Below are 21,645 nucleotides of genomic sequence, written 5' to 3'. Positions count from 1 at the left end.
GTTTATTTTGATTTATATATTTGAGAGCGACAGGCAGAGAGAGAAAGAGGCAGAGAGAGAGAGAGAGGAGAGTGGGCGCGCCAGGGCTTCCAGCCACTGCAAATGAACTCCAGATGCGTGTGCCCACTTGTGCATCTGGCTACCGTGGGTCCTGGGGAATCGAGCCTTGAACCGATGTCCTTAGGCTTCACAGGCAAGCGCTTAACCGCTAAAGCCATCTCTCCAGCCCAAATTTTTTTTAAGTGTTATCATTCCCTTGCCAATCTCCCAGGGCAATCTGGGGTTCCCTTTTTGTATGAATCATAGAAACAGAGCCTGTCAGTGCTGGGTATGGAATCTTGGAGATCATCATTCTAGCCTGTTTATTCAGTGAGGAAAGACAGGGCACAGAGATGATTTGCTCAAGGTCGGGGTAGTGACGCAGCTTGGCTTTGTGTTCCGGCTTCTGACACTCGGCGCCAACACATCCTTACCAATCTTTACCAGTGGTCTCTGAGCCTGACTTGGGAGCCCTTCATCCCATCTGTATGGGCGTCGCATGTCTCTGGGTCACTTGGTACTCAGGATGCTATGGAGAGGAACTTATGCTGGAAAGCTCTTTGCAAACATCTATCAGCTGGGAGGCAGAGGTAGGAGGATGGCCATGAGTTCAAGGCCACCCTGAGACTACATAGTGAATTCCGGGTCAGCCTGGGCTAGAGTGAGACCCTACTTTGAAAACAACAGCAAAAAAAGCAAGCAAACAAACAACCAAAAATAAACCTTTTATTCTCTGCATTTGGTTCAAAATAGGTGGTGAATTTTGATGCTATCCATTGGAAAGTCAAAGTTCACTTTCAAATTAAGTAACCAGTACATCAACATTCACCACTGACCACCAGTGTTAAAAGTTCACCTAGAGAATGAAAATACTTAGTAGCAGAGGCCAGTAAGTTGAAAAGGAGACATAAAGGGTGGAGAAAGGAAGGGAGGAGGATACTTAATAGGTTGATATTGTATATATGTAATTACAATGATTGTAATGGGGAGGTAATATGATGGAGAATGGAATTTCAAACGGGAAAGTGTGGGGGTGGGGAGGGAGGGAATTACCATGGGATATATTTTATAATCATGAAAAATGTTAATAAAAATTAAAAAAAAAAAAAAAAAGTTCACCTGGAGCCGGGCATGGTGGCACACGCTTCTAATCCCAGCACTCGGGAGGCAGAGGTAGGAGGATCGCCGTGAGTTCGAGGCCGCCTGAGACTCCACAGTGAATTCCAGGTCAGCCTGGGCGAGAGTGAACCCTACCTCGAAAAAGAAAATAAACAAATGAAAAAAAAGTTCACCTGGGTGGTCTTTACATAGGCACTGGACATGTGGGGATCCACTGACAAAAGTGATGAGAGTAAAAACACCCAGCTGGACCGCGGAGAAGCTCCTCCACGTTTCACGTGGACTTCGGTCCCTTTCCAGGGCTTGATGTCTTCCCCACTCTGTTCGAGCTCTGGGCTCCCTTGCCTAATTAATATTTCAGGAGACCTGCCCTGGATACAGGCTCTCCTCCCACGGTCCTCTATTGTGGAAAAGTTGTCATTTTGGGGAGGAAAGATTAGAATATTTCATTTGGAAGGAAAGTAGAGAGGTGAGCAGATCGGTTCTATGGGCAATATCCATTGTACATAAGAAATGGTAAGTTCTGGGGCTGGAGGGATGGCTTAGCGGTTAAGACATTTGCCTGCAAAGCCAAAGGACCTAGGTTCAAGTCCCCAGGACCCACGTTAGCCAGATGCACAAGAGGGCACAGGGGTCTGGAGTTCGTTTGCAGTGGCTGGAGACCCTGTCACGCCCATTCTCTCTCTCTCTCCCTCTTTCCCTGTCAGATAAATAAAAATAAAATATATTTTTTTAAAAATCAAGTTGCTCAATTATTAAAAAAAAAAGAAATGGTAAGTTCTGGAAGTGGAAGAGAACTGTGTATGCATATAGTTGTACATGCAAATATATGTATGTGGTGGTTTGATTCAGGTGTCCCCCATAAACTTAGGTGTTCTGAATGCTATGTTCCCAGCTGATGGAGATTTGGGAATTAACGCCTCTTGGAGGGAGTGTATTGTTGGGCACAGGCTTCTGGGTGTTATAGCCAGTTTCCCCATGCCAGTGTTTGGCACACTCTCCTGTTGCTATTGTCCACCTGATGTTGGCCAGGCGGTGATGTCACCCTCTGCTCATACCATCGTTAACCCTGCCATCATGGAGCTTCCCCTCGAGCCTGTAAGCCAAAATAAACCTCTTTTTCCCACAAGCTGCTCTTGGTTGGGTGATTTCTACCAGCAGTGCAAACCTAACTGCAACCATGTATGTGCGGATAGCACCTATGTATCTGGTTCTGTAGTCTTGAGAATCACCCCAAAAGTCTCAGGGGCACAGGAGACGTTCAGAAGAGCTGATCCTCTCAAATGACTGAAATATAACTATTAAAAAGAGGCAGGGGCTCGAGGGATGGCATTGCAGATAAGGCATTTGCCTGCAAAGCCAAAGGACCCAGGTTTGAATTCCCAGGACCCAGATACACAAGGGAGCTCATGTGTCTGGAGTTCGTTTGCAGTGGCTGGAGGCCCTGGCGTGCCCATTCTCTCTCGTTCTCTCTAATAAATAAATAATTTTTTTTTTTTAAAAAAAGAGAGGGTAGCTGGGCGTGGTGGTGTATGCTTATAATTCTACTCAGAAGGCTGAGGCTGGAGGATTGTAACTTCAAGACCAAATTGGATTACAGACTTTGAGCATCCAAGTGAGGCTTTGTCTTGAAAAAGGAAAAGAGAGGTCCAGGCATGGTGGTCACGCCTTTAATCCCAGCACTCAAGAGGCAGAGGTAGGAGAATCACCATGAGTTCGAGGCCACCCTGAGAATACAGAGTGAATTCCACATCAGCCTGGGCTAGAGTGAGACCCTACCTCGAAAAACAAGCAAAGAGAGAGAGAGAGAGAGAGGAAGGTCAGAAGTTCGTCATCCTCAGCTACATAGTGAGTTCCAGACTAGCCTAGGATAATGAGACTGTCTCAAAAGAAGAAGAGGAGGAGGAGGAGGAGGAGGAAGAGGAAGAAGAAGAAGAAGAAGAAGAAGAAGAAGAAGAAGAAGAAGAAGAAGAAGAAGAAGAAGAGGAGGAGGAGGAGGAAAAGGAAGAAGAGGAAGAAGAAGAAGAGGAAGAAGAAGAAACAAAAGATAAAGAAGGGGCCAGGCCAGGTTCTGATACTCCGGAGACACAGGTAGGAGGATTGCTGTGAGTTCAAGGCCAGGGTGGGACTAAAGAGTGAGTTCCAAGTCATCCTGGTATAGCAAGACCCACCTGTAAAAATAAAATAATAATAATAGAGAAGGAGAGAAAAAGAAGGAGGAAGAGTTATACATACTGATCTGAAATGATGTAAAAATGGGCTTTAGGCATGGACAAAGTATTCTTATACTAAACATGATGTGCCCTTAATATTGGCTTTTGTGCTACCCTCCCCCGCCTTTTTCTTAGAGAGTGAGAGAGAGACAGAAAGAGATAATTGGTGCCCCAGGGCCTCAGTCACTGAAATCGAACTCCAGACCCTTGCGCCACCTGGTGGGCATGTGCAGCCTTGTGTCTGCCTCACCTTTGTGGGTCTGGCTCACATGGGATCTGGAGAGTCTAACGTGGGTCCTTAGGCTTCGCAGGCAAGCGACTTGACCGCCAAGCCATCTCTCCAGCCCAATATTGGCTTTTGAAAAGCATAAATAAGCCAGGCGCGGTGGCTCACGCCTAAAATCCCAGCACTCTGGAGGCAGAGGTAGGAAGATCGCCGTGAGTTCAAGGCCACCCTGAGACTGCATAGTGAATTTCAAGTCAGCCTGAGCTAGAGTGAGACCCTACCTTGAAAAAAAAAAAAAAAAGGCAGAAAAATAAATAAAAGAGCGTGAGTGAGTGTCGCTGACCCCTCAACCAGTACGGTTTTGTTTGGGTTTTGTTTCCTCTCTCCAGGGAAGCGGCCATAGGGAGTGGTCCCATTCTGCTCTTCACTAGGCATTTGCTTTTTCAGAAATCCAGACTTGGGCTGGGAAGTTGGCACAACAGCTTAAAGCACTTGCTTGCAAAGCCTGGGGTGAGGCCCAGGTTCAATGGCCCAGCACCCACATAAAGGCAGACCCTCAAAGTGGCACAGGCATCTGGAGTTCGACTACAGCGACAAGAAGTCCTGGTGTGCCCATTTCTCTCCGTCTCCCCACCTTCCTCTCCCCTCCCCAGCCCCGGTAAATAAGGATGAATATTTTAAAAATAAAGCAAGACTGAAAATATTGGTTTTGGTCTTTGTTTCTTTTAAATCCCTACAACAGGGGGTGCGGATCAGGAGCCAGGACGCTCGTGGGAAAGTCATTCCAAACACCCAGCACAGCTCACAGGGTCATATTGAGCACCAACCATGAACTGTGATGTGTGCTTGCAGGTGTGAAGTGCTGGACAAGTGCCAAATATATTGAGTTGCAAGCTCCTTAAGAGTCAAGGTTGTGGGCTGGAGAGACGGCTTAGCGGTTAAGTGCTTGCCTGGGAAGCCTAAGGACCCCGGTTCGAGGCTCGGTTCCCCAGGACCCACGTTAGCCAGATGCACAAGGGGGCGCACGTGTCTGGACTTCGTTTTCAGTGGCTGGAGGCCCTAGTGCGCCCATTCTCTCTCCCTCTTTCTCTCTCTGTCTCTTGCTCTCAAACAAATAAATAAAAATAAAAAAATATTAAAGGGTCAGGATTGTACTTTTCATTCTTAGGCCTCCAATGTTTCCTGCGAGGTACTGGCCATGTAATATACTCAAGTGTTGACTGGACACATTAAGGCAAGAAGAATCTGCTTGGCTATAAAGCAGCTTTTTTATTGGTTTTATCTAGTTTGTTGATTTTTTGAAATATTGGATGGGTGGGGGGTGAGATCCAAGCTCTCTCACATGCTAGACACACAGTGGACCGCTGAGCCATGTCCTCCACCCAGGAAGCATGTTTTCACATCAAGTGGAAAAGACACATGAATGGCAGCTCTCGGAAGGCCGTGGCACCTCCCTAAAGGACTTTCAGAGGCCAAGGAACAGCCGTTGGTTCTCTGTGGCTTAGACGTCCATCTGCCTGGACGCAAGGACTGGTGATGTTAATTCCCCGTGGCAGGAGATGTCCATGAAGCTCACAGTGAGGTGAAGAAAACAGAATCATTGTGGGGGGAGGGGTGACACAGTGAACTCAGATTCCCAAGAAGAAAAGAGCTGGGTGTGGTGGCGCACCTCTTGAATCCCAGCACTCAGGAGGCAGAGGTAGGAGGATCGCTGTGAGTTCGAGGCCACCCTGAGACTACAGAGTGAATTCCAGGTCAGCCTGAGCTAGAGTGAGACCCTACCTCAGAAAACCAAAGAACTAAAAAGAAAAAAAGAAGACTCTAAGCCACCGAGACCACCTCCTCTCTACCTCCCAAGGATTTCTCTCATCTCGATTCCACCAACATTTTCCATCAGAGCCTGTTCATGGTCAAGCCATTGTTTTGTTTTGTTTTGTTTTGTTTTGTTTTTTCAATTGCTGTTATGACCCAGGGAAGCTAGCTTTCCCCAGTACTTTCTCAGAGGAGATTCTGAGGGAAAAAAAAGTACAGGAAAATAATGTGGGACAGTCTAATTACCAAGAAGGGTGAATATGAGGAAAATATGATTATATGTAAGTAAATCAAAAATGATAAATTGTGTACTAAGAGCAAATTAAAGAGATTCCCAGTAGCTGGGCATGATGGTGCACGCCTTTAATCCCAGCACTCGGGAGTCAGGGGTAGGTGGATCACAGTGAGTTCGAGGCCAGCCTGAGACTACGTAGTGAATTCCAGATCAGCCTGAGCTAGAGGGAGACCCTATCTCGAAAAAACAAAAGCATAAAAAATAAAAATAAAGAGATTCCCACTGTCTCCTTCCACACTTAGTGAGTGCTTCTATGAGTACCATGGCCAGGATGATACCACAGGCCACCACACAGCTTCCAGGCCAACTGCCCAGACCAGGGCAACGAGAGCAGACTGGAGAAGGGACCAGCCTCTCTGCCATAGCTACGTATTTGCTGGAAACCAACAACTGGGGCATCGGAAAAGCACAGCCCTTCCTGTTCCACTTGGATGGATTTATTATTATTATTATTATTATTTGGGGTTTTTTGAGGCAGGGTCTCACTGTAGCCCAGGCTGATCTGGAAGTCACTCTGCGGCCTCAGACTGGCCTCAAACTCCTGGTATTCTCTTACCTCTGGTTCCTGGCATTAAAAGCATGCCCCTATATTCCCTCTGACCTGAATTATGACAGAGCAGTGCCCTCTAGGGGCAAAGACCGGGAACTGACCTGCCTGGGCCTCCCTCCCTCAGCTCACCCTTTGGGGCAGGAGGGAGCCGGTCAATGGGTCTTAAGACCAATACACGGTTGAGACTCAAAGCTTGCTTGTTGAGAAGCAATTGGAGGATCAGGATCTCCCTGGCGGGGGTTTTTTAAATAGTTGTGTGTGTGTGTGTGTGTGTGTGTGTGTGTGTGTGTGTGTGAGGTAGGGTTTCACTCTAGCTCAGGCTGACCTGGAATTCACTATGGAGTCTCAGGGTGGCCTCGAACTCACAGCAATCCTCCTACCTCTGCCAACCGAGAGCTGGGATTAAAGGCATGTGCCACCATGCCCAGCTTAAATATTTTTTATATTTTATTTTTATTTATATATTTGATAGAGAAAGAGAGAGGGAGAGAGAGAGAATGGGTGTACCAGAGCCTCCAGCCACTGCAAACTCCAGATGCGTGCGCCCCCTTGCCCATCTGGCTAACGTGGGTCCTGGGGAATCGAACCTGGCTTCTTTGGCTTTGCAGGCAAACCTTTAACCGTTAAGCCAAAGCTTAGCGTCAGCGGGGATATGACCAGATCAGTCCTGGGATGTTTGGGTCTTAAAGCTCTTTGGGGAGTTCTACCTGGGCAGCCTGAGACAGAAAAGTCAAAAGAGCCGAAAGCTCTGCCTCCTTCCTACCTGGGCTAATGGGGAAATTTTGTCTTCACTCTGCAAATGCAAGGAATGATTTAGACTCCTGCACCTTTCCATTCCACTCGCCTAGGGGGGACTATTCCCTCTCCACGGCCCTCAGAAATAAGCGCGCCCCTCCGGGCCAGATGGCCCTGCCTTCAGAGCTAAGGTAGGGGGCTGTCTTGCAGAGGAGAACCTGGAATGGGATGTGTGCACCCCTTCTCTTCCTACTCAGACAGGTGGAAAGGAAACAGCTGGAGGCTGAGCCAATGAGGGTGGGTGACACCCTCTCCCATCACTCCCATAAAGCCCATGCCATTCCCCCTTTCTTCAAAGCTCCGTGGCTGCAAAGTTCACCCGTGCCCTCAGCACACATCCACAGTCTGGCCACCGAGCCTCCCCCGCTGTGCCTGGGAGCGGACAAGCCCTGAGCTCCATGGGAGCCGGAGCCTCGGGGGACACGTTCATCCCACTCGGTATTCGTCCAGCTCCCTCCTTCCCGTCTCTCTGCTCGGAGTAGACTGGCAGTGCCTTGCCATCCTTCTTGGCACGGAGAATAAGTAGCTGGAAGTTAGCAACTGCCGCACGTTACAGAGCAACGCACATTTGAGTTCTGAGAGGCAGTTACTCCTCCGGTTAGCTAAGATGTTCTATTGCACTGTGAACCGTTTTTGGGGTCATCAGAATTGTTTTCATTACTTACTGATTTCTGAGACAGGGTCTCATGTAGCCCAGATTGGCATCAGTATGTAGCTTCTTTCTTTCCTTTAAAAAAAAATATTATAAAGGTTTTATTTTACTTTTTTTTTTTTTTTTGATTTTTTGAGATAGGGTCTCACTCTAGCTCAGGCTGACCTGGAATTCACTATGGAGTCTCAGGGTGGCCTCGAACTCATGGAGATCCTCCTACCTCTGCCTCCCCAGTGCTGGGATTAAAGGCGTGTGCCACCACGCCCGGCTTTGTTTTTTTATTCTATTTTTTTTTTATTGACAACTTCCATAATAAATACTAACAAACCATGATAGTTCTCTCCCATCCCCCGCTTCCCCTTTCACAAATCCACTCTCCACCGTATTCGCAAGAGCTAGGATTACAGGCAAATCTCATCACTTCCAACATGTGGCCATTATTAAATAAAACTCATAAGCTGGGCGTGGTGGCACACACCTTTAATCCCAGCACTCGGGAGGCAGAGGTAGGAGGATCTCCATGAGTTTGAGGCCACCCTGAGACTCCATAGTGAATTCCAGGTCAGCCTGAGCTGCAGTGAGACCCTACCTCAAAAAGAAAAGAAATAAAACCTTACACATGAGCAATTACAGGTCATGAGGAGATAAGTACCTATCTTAGAGTCATATCCTGAGTAAAAGGGTCTGGTTTACTAGAGATCTGTGCTCTGTCTCCTAGCCTCTTGCATACCTGATTTTCTTACCAAGTGCTGGTTGACATAGCTCTCACAGGCTGTGCGGGTTGTGTGTTTCCAAAGTCGGGCCTGGATTCAAATCCACCCTCTGTTGTGGATATCAGCTGTCTAGATCTGGGCAGGTTACTCAGACCCCGTGCATCAGCTTCCTCACGAAAGTGAAGGAGTATCAGTGCTTCCAGACATGGTTGACGCACGGATCAAGTGATGACGTCAGTAGACTGTGAGTTCTTGTAAAACATTAGTGGACTGTTGGGGCTGGAGAGGTGGCTTAGCGGTTAAGGGGTTTGCATGCAAAGCCAAAGGATCCTGGTTTGATTCTCCAGGACCGACGTAAGCCAGATGCACAAGGGGGCGCATGCGTCTGGAGTTCGTTTGCAGTGGCTGGAGGCCCGGGAGCGCCCATTCTCTCTCTCCTTCTCTCTCTCCCTCTGTGCCTCTTTCTCTCTCTCAAATAATAAAATACGTTTAAAAAAAAACATAGGAGACTGTTAAGAGACTAGTAAGCCCTCAGGCCTTAGCTGTGGCGATGGCTCAATCAAGCAGCCTAAAGAATGCATAGGCCTAGTCCTCACTCACTTAACTAGTTATTTGCTTTGTGACTTAAAAAAAAAAGATTTATTTTTATTTATTTATGGACTGTGAGTCAGAGTGTGTGTGTGAGAATGGGCATACCAGGGCCTCCAGCCTCTGCAAACGAACTCCAGACACGTGCGCCCCCTTTTGCATCCAGCTTACGTGGAACCTGGGGAATCGAACCTGGGTCCTTAGGCTTCGCAGGCAAGCGCCTTAACCGCTAAGCCATCCCTCCAGCCCTGCTTTGTGACTTTGGACATAGAAACCCCAGCTCTCCCTTTCTTCCTATATATTAAAATCCTCATAGCCTGGTGTACTTGTCTCACAGGGTGGCAAGAAAGTTCAAACGAGCGTGTAGATGTGAAAATACCTTGTAATCTACAAAAACCCAGACACGATTAGCGATGCCACTTCGGCTTGAGCTGGGGCAATGCTCATGGTCTGTGTGATGGCTGCTTTATTTCCTCACGACTTCTCTCTTTCTCTCCCTACCCCTCCTCCAACACCCCCCGACCCCCGCTCTTGCATCGACTGTGATGTCTAGCCAGACCCCTACCTGGTTGACTGCCAGCCAAAGTGAGAAAGAAAGCAGGCGGCATCCTCCTTGTGGGCCTGTCTTTCTGGAAAGTAGGAATTCAGATGGACTGCGTGTGCAAGACTGCTCTCCCTGTTGGATGTGGCCTCCTAGAGGCTGACCCTGGAAGCACCCTCCGTGAGACATCTGCTTGCTCAGCGAAGCCCCTGTAGGATCACCTGCTGCTGCTGGGACACCCCCTTGCCCTCTGACCCCTCTGTCCAGCGGGCAGTGGGGTCCGGTCCTCACGGGGCCTCTAAATGAGCCTCCCTTCCTATTGGAGAAGCCACGACGGGCAGTTTTGTTGCCCTACATCATCCACGCCAGGGAAACTGAGAGACCAGACTTGTCGTTTTTAGCGTCCCCAAGGCCTTGTTTTCTTTCTTCTCATCTTGAAATCTTTCCAGACGGTAATTTGGGGTGTGTGCCCCTGCTCATCTTCCCTGAGGTTGGTTGGGGGGTGGTCTCATCAGATGCCATGTCTCTATACTGACCAGGATGTCTACCTAAAAAAAAAACAAAACAAAACAAAAAAAAAAAAAAACCCAGCAACCAGAGGTAACCCTGGGTGCATACTTGGCAACTGGAGTTCCAAACCTCAGTAAACCAAAATGAGTAGACTGGAGGGAGATGAATTGCTGAGGAGGCGGGTGCCTGGCTCTATGGCTGAGGGTGTGTGTGAGTGTGTGTGTGTGTGCGTGTGTGTGTGGTGTTCCGGACTGCCTTCACATTTCCTGGTGTAAGTGGGACAGGTCAACAGATGACCAGATGACCCACGGTCACAGATAACTTTTGCCCACACATTATTCACTTTTGGGAGAACTGGCTTGAAATTGAGGGGTGTGTGTGTGCGTGTGTGTGTGTGTGTGTGCCTGGAACCCGCGTGCCTTCCGCAAGCCCAAGAAGCCCAGGCTCTTTCTTCGAATGGGTGGTTACAACACAGAGGATGTGGCAGTAAGGTTTTTCCTGTTTGATGTCACACTGCTATCCTTTAAAAGTCCCTTGGAGTAAAAAGGAGGGAGCCCAGCCCACGACCCTCACATCAGCTATTCGCAAGAAGAAGAGGGGGAGAGAAGGGCCCTCCGGTGAGATGCCACAGAGTCCAGGAGTGTCACGTTTCAGCCACTCAGGAAGCAGAGCGATGCTGGGGGCCCACCTCAGGTTCCTGATCGGTGCCCTGTGCAGTGCCTACAGCGTGAGCCTGGCCACCGCCTATCCCGACGCCTCCCCGCTGCTGGGCACCAGCTGGGGAGGCCTGACCCACCTGTACACAGCCACGGCCAGGAATAGCTACCACCTGCAGATCCACAGGGACGGCCGCGTGGACGGCACGCCCCAGCAGACCATCTACAGTGAGTCGGGGGGCTTCAGGCTGGGAAGAGTGGGAGCTCTCTGTGGTGTGCTTGCAGGGGCTGGAGGAAGCCTTGGGGGCTAAGCCAGAGGCTTGTCTAACTTCCTAGCTTCTTGTCCAGGAGCCATTTCCTCTCTGTCTCTCTTTTTAATTTAGAGCTCTTTTTATTTATTATTTATTCATTACAGACAGAGAGAGGGAGAGAGAGAGAATGGGCACACCAAGGCTTCCAATCACTGCAAACGAACTCCAGACGCGTGCACCATCCATGTGCATCTGGCTTATGGACCTGGAGAATCGAACCTGGGTCCTTAGGCTTCACAGGCAGGCGCCTTAAGCACTAAGCCATCTCTCCAGCCCTCTTCTCTCTCTTTCCTTCCTCCCCATTTTGCTTTAGACCTTAGGAGATTTTTACCTCCTCCCTACTGATTTTCCTCCGCATGAACAGTTTTTGTTTTAGCCCTCTCCCCATAGCGGCAGCCAATTCCTTTTATTTTGCCCAAACACTGGGGGAGGGGGGGGGAATGGATCAGAAAGACAAGGCGTACAAGGGAAGAACCACAGACAGTGAGTGTTAGTTCATGAACTTTGCATGAAAATGGCATGTTCTGTATCCTTAGAGGCTAGCCTTCTTAGGCTCATGCAAGGCATGTCAGTTCCAGGCACACACACAAAGTTATTAGCCAAGTTTTGAAACCCACGATCCTTTGTGACTCTGAATTCTGGCTTTATAACGTTTCTCAAGAGGTACACGTTAAAGACAAACTACCCAGTACGCTGTTGTGAGACTGACTGAGTGTAAGGTCCACTCACCCACCCACCTTGCGTCCGTCTGTCCGTACACCCGTGTCTCCACCCAACAGGCGAGCTAAGTGCTTCACAGGGACCCTGTGTGTGTTGCTGACTCTTATCTATTTAGTAACAAACTGGACTAGCTGCAAACTCACTAACAGCACGAGACAACTGGAATCATCCTAAAGATTAGGTCTGTAGAAAACTGACTCACAAGCCTCAATTAGCTATATTCCAAAAAGGGTCACTAGATATGATAGAGAATGGAATTTCAAAGGGGAAAGTGGGGGGGGGGCGGGTATTACAATGGGATACTTTTTATAATCATGGAAAATATTAATAAAAATTGAGAAGAAAAAAAGAGGTCACTTTCAGCACCTGCATTAAGGGACTACAGAGTGAGATAGATACTGCAATATTGCAGGCAGCTATTGCCAAAAAAAAAAAAAAAAAAAAAAAAAAGGTGCTTTCTACCTTAGGAAACATGCAAAAAGTACTCTGAGGTCATAGAATGTGCACTTGGAGTCTGTATAGGTCCACTTGAAGGAACACAAGCATGACCACATAGCCCTCTGGCCTCAGAGCTCCGCGCTAGGAATGATGGTCTGCCCCTTACCGCCGCGATCAGTGAGTTCGTGCTGACGCAGTGGCCCCCTGGGTGTGCAAGGCGGCCTCGTCCTGAAACCTGGCAGCCAGACGCAAGGCACACTCAAGCCAACTGCTTACACCTGTCCAGGAGCTCGGGAGATGAGAGGAGAGACAAGGGCACCAAACGTCAGACATATTCCAGAACTCAAGGGGGTGTAGTGGAACCCAGGGGCTAACACATTAAAAAATATATATGTGTGTGTGTGTGTGTGTGTGTGTGTGTGTGTGTTGTTGTTGTTGTTATTGTTGCCACCCATTGGTAATTTTTGGTTTTAATTAATTAGTTAATTAATTTTTCCAATTTTTTTTTATTAACAACTTCCATGATTACAAAAAAAATATCCCATGGTAATGCGCTCCCTCCCCCCACTTTCCCCTTTGAAACTCCACTCTCCATCATATCCCCTCCCCCTCTCGATCAGTCTCTCTCTTATCTTGATGTCATGATCTTTTCCTCCTCTTGTGATGGTCTTGCGTAGGTAGTGGCAGGCACTGTGAGGTCATGGATATCCAAGCCAATTTGTGTCCGGGGGGGGGCACATTGTAAGGAGTCCTACCCTTCCTTTGTTAAAAAAATTATTTTATTATTTATTTATTTGACAGAGAAAGAGGGAGGGGGAGAGAGAGAGAGAGAGAACGAGCGCACCAGGGCCTCCAGCCACTGCAAACGAACTCCAGACGCGTGTGCCCCCTTGTGCATCTGGCTAACGTGGGTCCTGGGGAATTGAACCTGGGTCCTTTGGCTTTGCAGGCAAACGCCTTAAGCGCTAAGCCATCCCTCCAGCCTGGGTTTACACGTTTTGAAAGTCAGGTTTGAGGATGATGACAAACATCTGAAATAAATCTGGACACACTGCCTGGGTCCAAAGCAGTACTCCTGCTATCCCATGGGTATTTACTAGGCTGTGCCCCCATGCCCAGGGCCGTGCAATGCTCTGTGACTAAAAAAGATGTCGCTGCAAGTCACAGCCTTCCTATCTACCAGGTCATTAGCAAAAAAAATGAAAATAAAAATTAAAAAAACTTAGGAAACACAATTTTGCTCCTCCAGTGAATGGGCCACTGCTCTGACCTCCACTCCAATGCCATAAAGTGATTTAAGGCGCAGAAAGGATAATGGTGAATCGCTTGGGTTCCCACGGGTTGTTGGAAGGGGGCTCACAGGTAGGGAATACGCACGAAACTTGTCCTAGATCCTGGGATCCCTTCGCTGAAGGCGTTTCCTTCTCCCAAGACCTGTCCTCCTGAGTATGAAGTCCATGGAGATCAGTTCAGGATGGTTGGAGGGAGGAAGTTCAAGGCCCCGCCTACTTATTTATTTATTTATTTTTACTTATTTATTTCATGAGCCACGGGGAATAGCAGATCTTCCTCAAGGGGTCACGGGCATCAGGCCCGGAGGGAAGGAAGGTGTCTGAGGAATGAATTCACATTGAACTGACTTGAAAGTGGTGTGTGTGTGGGGGGGGGGGGTGTGCATGTGTACAGGTGTGACTTTTGTCTTGTCTGATCAATTTGCTGAACATTGCATTTTGTAACTGATTAGCACTCACCTAAAGAGGGACACTTGGGGCCCAGGTAACGGGAAAGTCCCTACCTTCTGTAGTTCATACATAACTTTTGGTCCTGTCCCATCAGTTATGTGTACTTCCAAAAGAAAATTTTCTTCATCTGATTCTTTTATTTTTAATTTTTATTAGCATTTTCCATGATTATAAAAAATACCCCATGTTAATTCCCTCCCTCCCCACCCCCACACTTTCCCCTTTGAAATTCCATTCTCCATCATATTACCTCCCCATCTCAATCATTGTACTTACATATATACAATACCAACCTATTCAGTACCCTCCTCCCTTCCTTTCTCTTCCCTTTATGTCTCCTTTATAACTTGCTGGCCTCTGCTACTAAGTATTTTCATTCTCACGCAGAAGCCCAATCATCTGTAGCTAGGATCCACATATGAGAGAGCATCTGATTCTTTTTTTTAAAGACTTTTTATTGTTTATTTATTTGAGAGACAGAGAATGGGCGCGCCAGGGCCTCCAGCCACTGTAAACAAACTCCAGACGCGTGTGCTACCTTGTGGTATCTGGCTTTACATGGGTGCTGGGGTATCGAACCTGGGTCCTTTGGCTTTGCAGGCAAATGCCCTAACTGCTAAGCCATCTCCCCAGCCCTTCTTCAACGTATTCCCATCTTTTGTAGTTGTTGTTGTTGTTGATTTTTATCTATTTATTTGAGAGTGACAGACAGAGAGAGAAAGGGGCAGAGAGAGAGAGAGAAAATATGGGTGCATCAGGGCCTCCAGCCACTACAAATGAACTCCAGATGCGTGTACCTCCTTGTGCATCTGGCTTACACGGGTCCTGGTGAATCAAGCCTCAAACTGGGGTCCTCAGGCTTCACGGGCAAGCGCTTAACCACTAAGCCATCTCTCCAGCCCTTCTTCTCATCTTTATATACTCTTCTCTTAAGCACACATTTCCAGCAGAACCTGGATTTTTTTTTTTTTTTTGCCTAGGTAAATCCTTGGCTGAGAGTTGAAGTGACCCTGACTGGAGTCACTGGTCTTGACAAGGGGCAATGCTCTGCCTGTGAGACTCTCCAAGCTCCCCTAGGACACAGAAGACTGTCCCCAGGGCATCTCCAGTCTGCACTGGTGCCCTAAGCTTCCAGTCCCCGTTAGCCTCCCGCTGCAGAGAAGGAGGGAGATGCTCATCGTCCCTGAATAAAGCCTTCTGCTGTGTGGCCCAGTGCGCTCCACCACGGAGCCACGTCCCCCAGCCTGCCTCGGTTCTGGTGCTTGTGACGCTTCCAGTCAGCAGAGGAGCCCCCCTTTACTTCCCTCTTCCTAATACGACCTCTCCTTTGAGGAGCTCGAAGACCCTCACGCCCGCCCGCTTAGTTGACATTTATTGTGACAGGCGATGAGCTGACAGCGGCAATAGTCGCAGCACGTAGGAAGCAGTTCACGCCGCTGCGAACAAGACCTCGCTGCATCCCGAGGTGGGCAGAAAAACCAAAGGACAAGGAGAACTGGCTATAAAACCTAGAGGACTCCTTGCTCCCAAATCCCATATTCTTTTTTTAATATTTTATCTCTTTGTTTGTTTGTTTGTTTGTTTGCGAGGTAGTTCAGGCTGACCTGGAGTCTCCGGGTGGCCTCGAACTCACGGCGATCCTCCTACCTCTGCCTCCCGAGGGCTGGGGTTAAAGGCGTGCGCCACCACGCCCGGCCCAATATTTTATTTCCTTAACAAGCGGAGAGAGAGAGGCAGATAGAGAACGGGCGCTCCAGAGCCTCCCACTGCAACAAATGAACTCCAGACGCGTGTGCCACCTCGCATCTGGCTTACGTGGATACGAGGGAATCGAACCTAGGTCCTTAGGCTTTGCAGGCAAGTGCCTTAACCACTAAGCCATCTCTCCAGCCCCCAAATCCCATATTCCTTCAAGGTCATAGGATGAGCCATGACTTCCACTACAAGAGGGAATATCTGTTAAGTCTTCTCAGTTCCAACAAGTGGAGTCAGTGGGCCCAGGAGCCTGAGTGATTTCTTCCTTCTGCCAGATGCTCCACTTGAATCTGGGCGGGCTGCAGCCAACGTGCGAGCGCCCCCTCCCCTCTCCAGACGCTGTGCGCCGTTCCCGGCAGGAGCACGCACAGCGATGGACACGTGCTTTTGATACCAAGGCGAGGCTTCCACATAAAGGGCAAGTGACACGGACCACAGGATGCTCAACACTGCCAGGTCGCTCTGGTGCCCAACATCCCATTTGATTCTTGAGGTAACCCTACCCAGCAGGCATGGCCAGTTCTCCTTACGCTCAGTCATATGCAGCTGAGAAAACAGAGGCTGCAGCAGAAAGAGGCTTACAGGCTCCTAAGCAACAGAGCTGGGAACATAATCCAAGCACCCTGGTCCCTGAGTCCCCGTGAACGTGGGAATGTGGTGTCCTTGTGGCCTGCACCATGCATTATGGCCCTTGTCTGTTGGAAGCCAGATGCCGGGGAAAGGGGGGAGACCAGAATTCCAATCCTGCAGCGTCACTTAAAGATGATGTTCCTACTATGGAAACAGCAGTAGGGGATGGAGACATGGCTCAGTGGCTAAAGGCACCTGCTTGCAAAGCCTGATTGGCCCAGGTTCAATTCCCCAGTACCCGTGTAAAGCCAAATGCACAAGGTGGCACATGGGTCTGGAGTTCATTTGCAGTGGAGGGAAGCCCTGGCATGCCCATTCTCATTCTCTCTCTCTCTCCTCTAATAAACATATTTAAAAATAGTAATAAAACTTGAACAATATAAAATTTTGAGAATCTAAAACACAAAGTACTTAAGAGAAAAACCATTCAACAAGTATTAAGTGACTGAAAATTCATCAGGGTAGAGATTATTTTATGTGTCCTTTATGTCTCTCCCTCTCTCTCTCTCTCTCTCTCTCTGTGTGTGTGTGTGTGTGTGTGTATCTCGAGGTTTACCCACAAAGTCAGTCATATATCTGAGACATGTAGATAGACACCATTTTGAGGAATACCTTATTCCATTTGCCACAAGTTTTCCTCAAGGCTGATCCTCAGCCAAGCTTTTTTTTTTTTAAGACATTTTAATTTTTTTAAATTTATTTATTAGAGACAGACAGGGGGAGAGAGAAAGAGAGAGAGAATGGGCGCGCCAGGGCCTCCAGCCACTGCAAACAAACTCCAGATGCGTGCGCCACCTTGTGCATCTGGCTTATGTGGGACCTGGAGAATCGAACAAGGGTCCTTAGGCTTTACAGGCATGCATCTTAACCGCTAAGCCATCTCTCCAGGCCCCTCAGCCAAACTTTGGAACAAATTACTTTTTCTCCTTCTTCCTCCGCTCTCTTCTTTAGGTGTTCACTCATTCCAGCTTCAGGCTGCACTGGGTTCTGTCTCCATTCTGTCTCCAGTTGGTGCCTAATCTGCCTGTTTCCTCCTCACAGAGATTTTTGTTTGGTTGGTTGGTTGGTTGGTTTTGTTTTTTTGAGGTAAGGTCTCACTGTAGCCCAGGCTGACCTGGAACTCACTATGGAGTCTCAGGGTGGCCTTGAACTCCCGGCGATCCTCCAACCTCTGCCTCCCGGGTGCTGGGATGAAAGGCGTGTGCCACCACGCCCGGCAACAGAGACAAGTTTTAAGATGGGGTCACTGAAAGACCTCGAGGGACATCTGCAAGAGGTGCCTTCAAGTGAGAGGGGACAAGGAGCTGAACCCAAGAAGCCGTCTATGCGCGGGCGGGCAGGGAGACATGCTCTCTGCTCCCCTGAGGCTCACTCTGGGGAAGGCTCTGGACATGTGGACGCAGTTAAGCAAGGCAGGGACACGTGCTGGGGAGAATCCGCTCTGGTGAGGGAGGCGAGAGCTCACAGATGGTGACAGCCAAGGCTGGCCTTGAAGGACAAGCAACTTCAATAGGCAGAGGCAGAGATCAACGCAGCTATGGACCGTTTGGAGTGTATCACGGGCAGACAGCCACACACTACTGGAGCTGGGTTCCTACATGACATCTCAGCATAGACTTTTTAAAAAAAAAATCGTAGAAACAGGGCCTGGAGAGAGGACTTAGTGGTTAAAGCGCTTGCCAGCCAAGCCAAAGGACCCAGGTTCAATTCCCCAGGACCCACATTAGCCAGGTGCACAAAGGGGACACAAGCATCTGGAGTTTGTTTGCATGGCTGGAGGCCCTGGTGCACCTGTTCTCTTTCTCTCTCTCTCTCACTCTCTCAAATAAATAAATTTTAAAAAAATTAATTCTAGAAGTGGAAGGGTCTGTAAGAACATAATTGACCGCCCCAAACATTAGGAGGTTTTAGCCAAAGATGGAAATCCAGTCCAAGTGGAAGGAGAAATGGGTGCGGCCCTCAGGTGAAGGAACGTGGGGTCTTCAGAGGACCCCACGCAGGCATGAGGATGATGCAGGGCGTGTGCCAGTCGCTGGGGTAGGGAGTCAAAGAAATGAGTGGACGTCTAGAAAGTGACCGCTGTGTGAAGTCCTCCCCCACGGGGCCCCGACTCGCAGGTGCGTTTCCAGCGAGTTCTTGAACTCGGAAGCTGGGTGTCTGAGCCGGCTTTGATCGGAATTTCCCCCCAGGTGCCCTGATGATCAGGTCGGAGGAGTCCGGCTTCGTGGTGATAACAGGCGCGATGAGTAGAAGGTTCCTCTGCATGGACCTGAGAGGCAACATTTTCGGATCAGTGAGTTTTCTTTCTGTGTACTCGCCGCTGGGGATTACTTTATTTCTTGACAGGAAGGAGATGTTTCTAGTTTTAATATTCTGCTTTTAAAAAGAGAAAAGGAGGGCTGGAGAGATGGTTTAGCGGTTAAGCGCTTGCCTGTGAAGCCTAGGGACCCCGGTTCGAGGCTCGGTTCTCCAGGACCCACGTTAGCCAGATGCACAAGGGGGCACATGCGTCTGGAGTTCGTTTGCAGTGGCTGGAGGCCCTGGCGCGCCCATTCTCTCTGTCTACCTGCCTATTTCTGTATCTCTCTCTCTCTCAAGTAAATAAATAAAAATAAAATATTTTAAAAAGAGAAAAGGAAAAGAAATAGTGAGAGAGAGAGGGAAGGGAGGGAGGAAGGGAGGGAGGGAGGGAGGGAGGGAGGGAGGGGAGAAGGGGAAGGGGAAGGGGAAAGGGAAAGGGAAAGGGAAAGGGAAAGGGAAAGGGAAAGGGAAAGGGAAAGGGAAAGGGAAAGGGAAAGGGAAAGGGAAAGGGAAAGGGAAAGGGAAAGGGAAAGGGAAAGGGAAAGGGAAAGGGAAAGGGAAAGGGAAAGGGAAAGGGAAAGGGAAAGGGAAAAGTAAGGGGAAGAGAAAAAAGCCAGGCGTGGCGGCGCACACCTTTAATCCCAGCACTCGGGAGGCAGAGGCAGGAGGATCTCCTCAGACCTGATCATCAGGGCACCTGGGAGAAAATTCTGATCAAAGCCCCCTGGTGATGGTGTGGGAGTTCTCACTCCCCCCTATAGGGAGGTCACAAGGACCCCTGGCAGCATTGTGGGCGTTCTCACCCCCATAGGGACCTCACAGCATCCTCTGGTGGCATTAACTTCTCAACCCCCCACCCCTCCAGGGAGCTCACAGCACACCACGGTGGCTCTGTGGGAATTCTCATCCCCTAGGGATCTCACAGCGCCCCCGGTGGGGTTGCGGGAGTTCTCACTCCCTCCAATAAGGAGCTCACAGCGCCCCCGCGTGTCATTGTCTGACTTCTCATGAACACCCTATAGGGAGCTCACAGCGCCCCCTGCAGCATTGGAGTTCTCACCACTACATAGGGAGCTCCACAGCGCCCCCTGCAGCATTGGAGTTCTCACTACTCCATAGGGCGCTCCACAGCGCCCCCTGCAGCATTGGAGTTCTCACCACCCCATAGGGCGCTCCACAGCGCCCCCTGCAGCATTGGAATTCTCACCACCCCATAGGGAGCTCCACAGCGCCCCCTGGCTGCATTGGAGTTCTCACCACCCCACAGGGAGCTCCACAGCGCCCCCTTGTGGCACTGTGTGACTTCTCATGGCCCCCATAGGGCGCTCACTGCGCCCCCTGGTGGCGTTGTAGGAGTTCTCAGCCACTGGGGAGCTCACTGCGCCCCCTGGCGGCGTTGCAGGAGTTCTCAGCCCCTGGGGAGCTCACTGCGCCCCCTGGCGGCGTTGCAGGAGTTCTCAGCCCCTGGGGAGCTCACTGCGCCCCCTGGCGGCGTTGTAGGAGTTCTCAGCCCCTGGGGAGCTCACTGCGCCCCCTGGCGGCGTTGCAGGAGTTCTCAGCCCCTGGGGAGCTCACTGCGCCCCCTGGCGGCGTTGCAGGAGTTCTCAGCCCCTGGGGAGCTCACTGCGCCCCTGGCGGCGTTGCAGGAGTTCTCAGCCCCTGGGGAGCTCACTGCGCCCCCTGGCGGCGTTGTAGGAGTTCTCAGCCCCTGGGGAGCTCACTGCGCCCCCTGGCGGCGTCGTGGGCGCCCTCACGTCGCTCTTCCCTCGCAGCACCACTTCACCCCGGAGAACTGCAGGTTCCTGCAGAGGACGCTGGAGAACGGCTACGACGTCTACGTGTCGCCCCAGCACCACTTCCTGGTGAGCCTGGGCCGCGCCAAGAGGCCGTTCGTGCCGGGCAGCAACCCGCCGCCCTTCTCGCAGTTCCTGTCGCGGAGGAACGAGGTCCCGCTGCTGCACCTGCACACGCCGCGGCCGCGCCGCCACACGCGCAGCGCCGAGGACGAGCCCGACCCGCTGCACGTGCTCAAGCCGCGGCCCCGCGCCACGCCCGCGCCCGCCTCCTGCTCGCACGAGCTGCCCAGCGCCGAGGACGACGGCGGGGCCGCCGCCAGCGACCCCCTGGGCGTGCTGCGCGCCGGCCGCGGGAACGTGCACGCGCGCGCGCGCCCGCACGCCGCCGGCTGCCGCCCGCTCCCCAGGTTTATCTAGGCTGGGCCTGCGCGCCTGCCTGGAGATGATGCATGCACCAGGATGCATGCACCAAGAGGATGCATGCACCAAGAGGATGCACCGAGGTGCATGCACCAAGAGGATGCATGCACCAAGAGGATGCATGCACCAAGACGATGCACCAAGGTGCATGCACCGTGCCTTCTGCTTCTCCCCAGCACGCTCCCATCCCCAAGGTCGCCTGGACACCTGCCCATCACTGGCGGACAGCAAACGCACCCCCCCCTTCAGGCCTCTTCTCCCTCTCTCACCCCCTCCTCTCTCCCCCCCTCCTTTGAGAAGCAGAGGGGTTAAGCCGCTGCACACCTTGCAGACAAGCTCTTCCAGCACCTTATGGGGGGGGGGAATCCTCCTCTCCGCACCCCACCCGTCCCGTGCCTGGGTCCCACTAGCCTTTTTTTGAGTTTGCACATTTTCACCTTTGCTGGCCTGTTGGGAGCGTCGCTGTCAAGCTGTCTCGTTGTTTCCCCCGGGGTGAATTTCTGCGGAAGAGAACAGGACGCTGGGGGACTGAGCCAAGACTTTTCTTAGAAGGCTTAACCTTCCTGCTGGCCCGGATCCAGGGTGACCTGGGGGTGGAGCGGAGTGGGGCCGGTTGGGTTCTCAGTTGCATCACACGGTGGAGGGAGCCTCCCACGCTGGCTCCGCTAGGATTTGTTTCGTAAAGTGGAAATGATGCGCTCACACTCTGGGCATGAAGCTTCTATTTGCAGACGGAGTAGTGAAACCTTCTGGGTGAATTAACATTAAAAAAAAAAAAAATGGCTTGGGCCAGGCGTGGTGGCGCAGGCCTTTAATCCCCAGC

The 21,645-nt window shown here is 50.5% G+C and overlaps 1 protein-coding gene across 1 annotated transcript; it reads left to right on the top strand.

Moving 5' to 3' along the window:
• Positions 1–10,726: 10,726 nt before the first annotated feature.
• On the top strand, positions 10,727–20,819 carry Fgf23 (fibroblast growth factor 23). Its single transcript, XM_045139800.1, has 3 exons — positions 10,727–10,937; positions 18,495–18,598; positions 20,379–20,819. Exons 1-3 carry the CDS (start codon positions 10,727–10,729, stop codon positions 20,817–20,819), a joined length of 756 nt encoding a protein of 251 aa, XP_044995735.1.
• Positions 20,820–21,645: the final 826 nt, after the last annotated feature.

Source organism: Jaculus jaculus, chromosome 23 (assembly GCF_020740685.1).
Source record: "Jaculus jaculus isolate mJacJac1 chromosome 23, mJacJac1.mat.Y.cur, whole genome shotgun sequence".
Lineage (NCBI taxonomy): Eukaryota > Metazoa > Chordata > Mammalia > Rodentia > Dipodidae > Jaculus > Jaculus jaculus.
This window is presented reverse-complemented; position numbering and strand designations above follow the sequence as displayed.

Bases quoted from the DNA above. Each gene is read 5' to 3' on its own strand.
- Fgf23 (XM_045139800.1), top strand. From the start codon at position 10,727: ATGCTGGGGGCCCACCTCAGGTTCCTGATCGGTGCCCTGTGCAGTGCC. The intron at 10,938-18,494 runs GTGAGTCGGGGG...ATTTCCCCCCAG, and splicing joins GCCCCAGCAGACCATCTACA to GTGCCCTGATGATCAGGTCG. The intron at 18,599-20,378 runs GTGAGTTTTCTT...CTTCCCTCGCAG, and splicing joins GAGGCAACATTTTCGGATCA to CACCACTTCACCCCGGAGAA.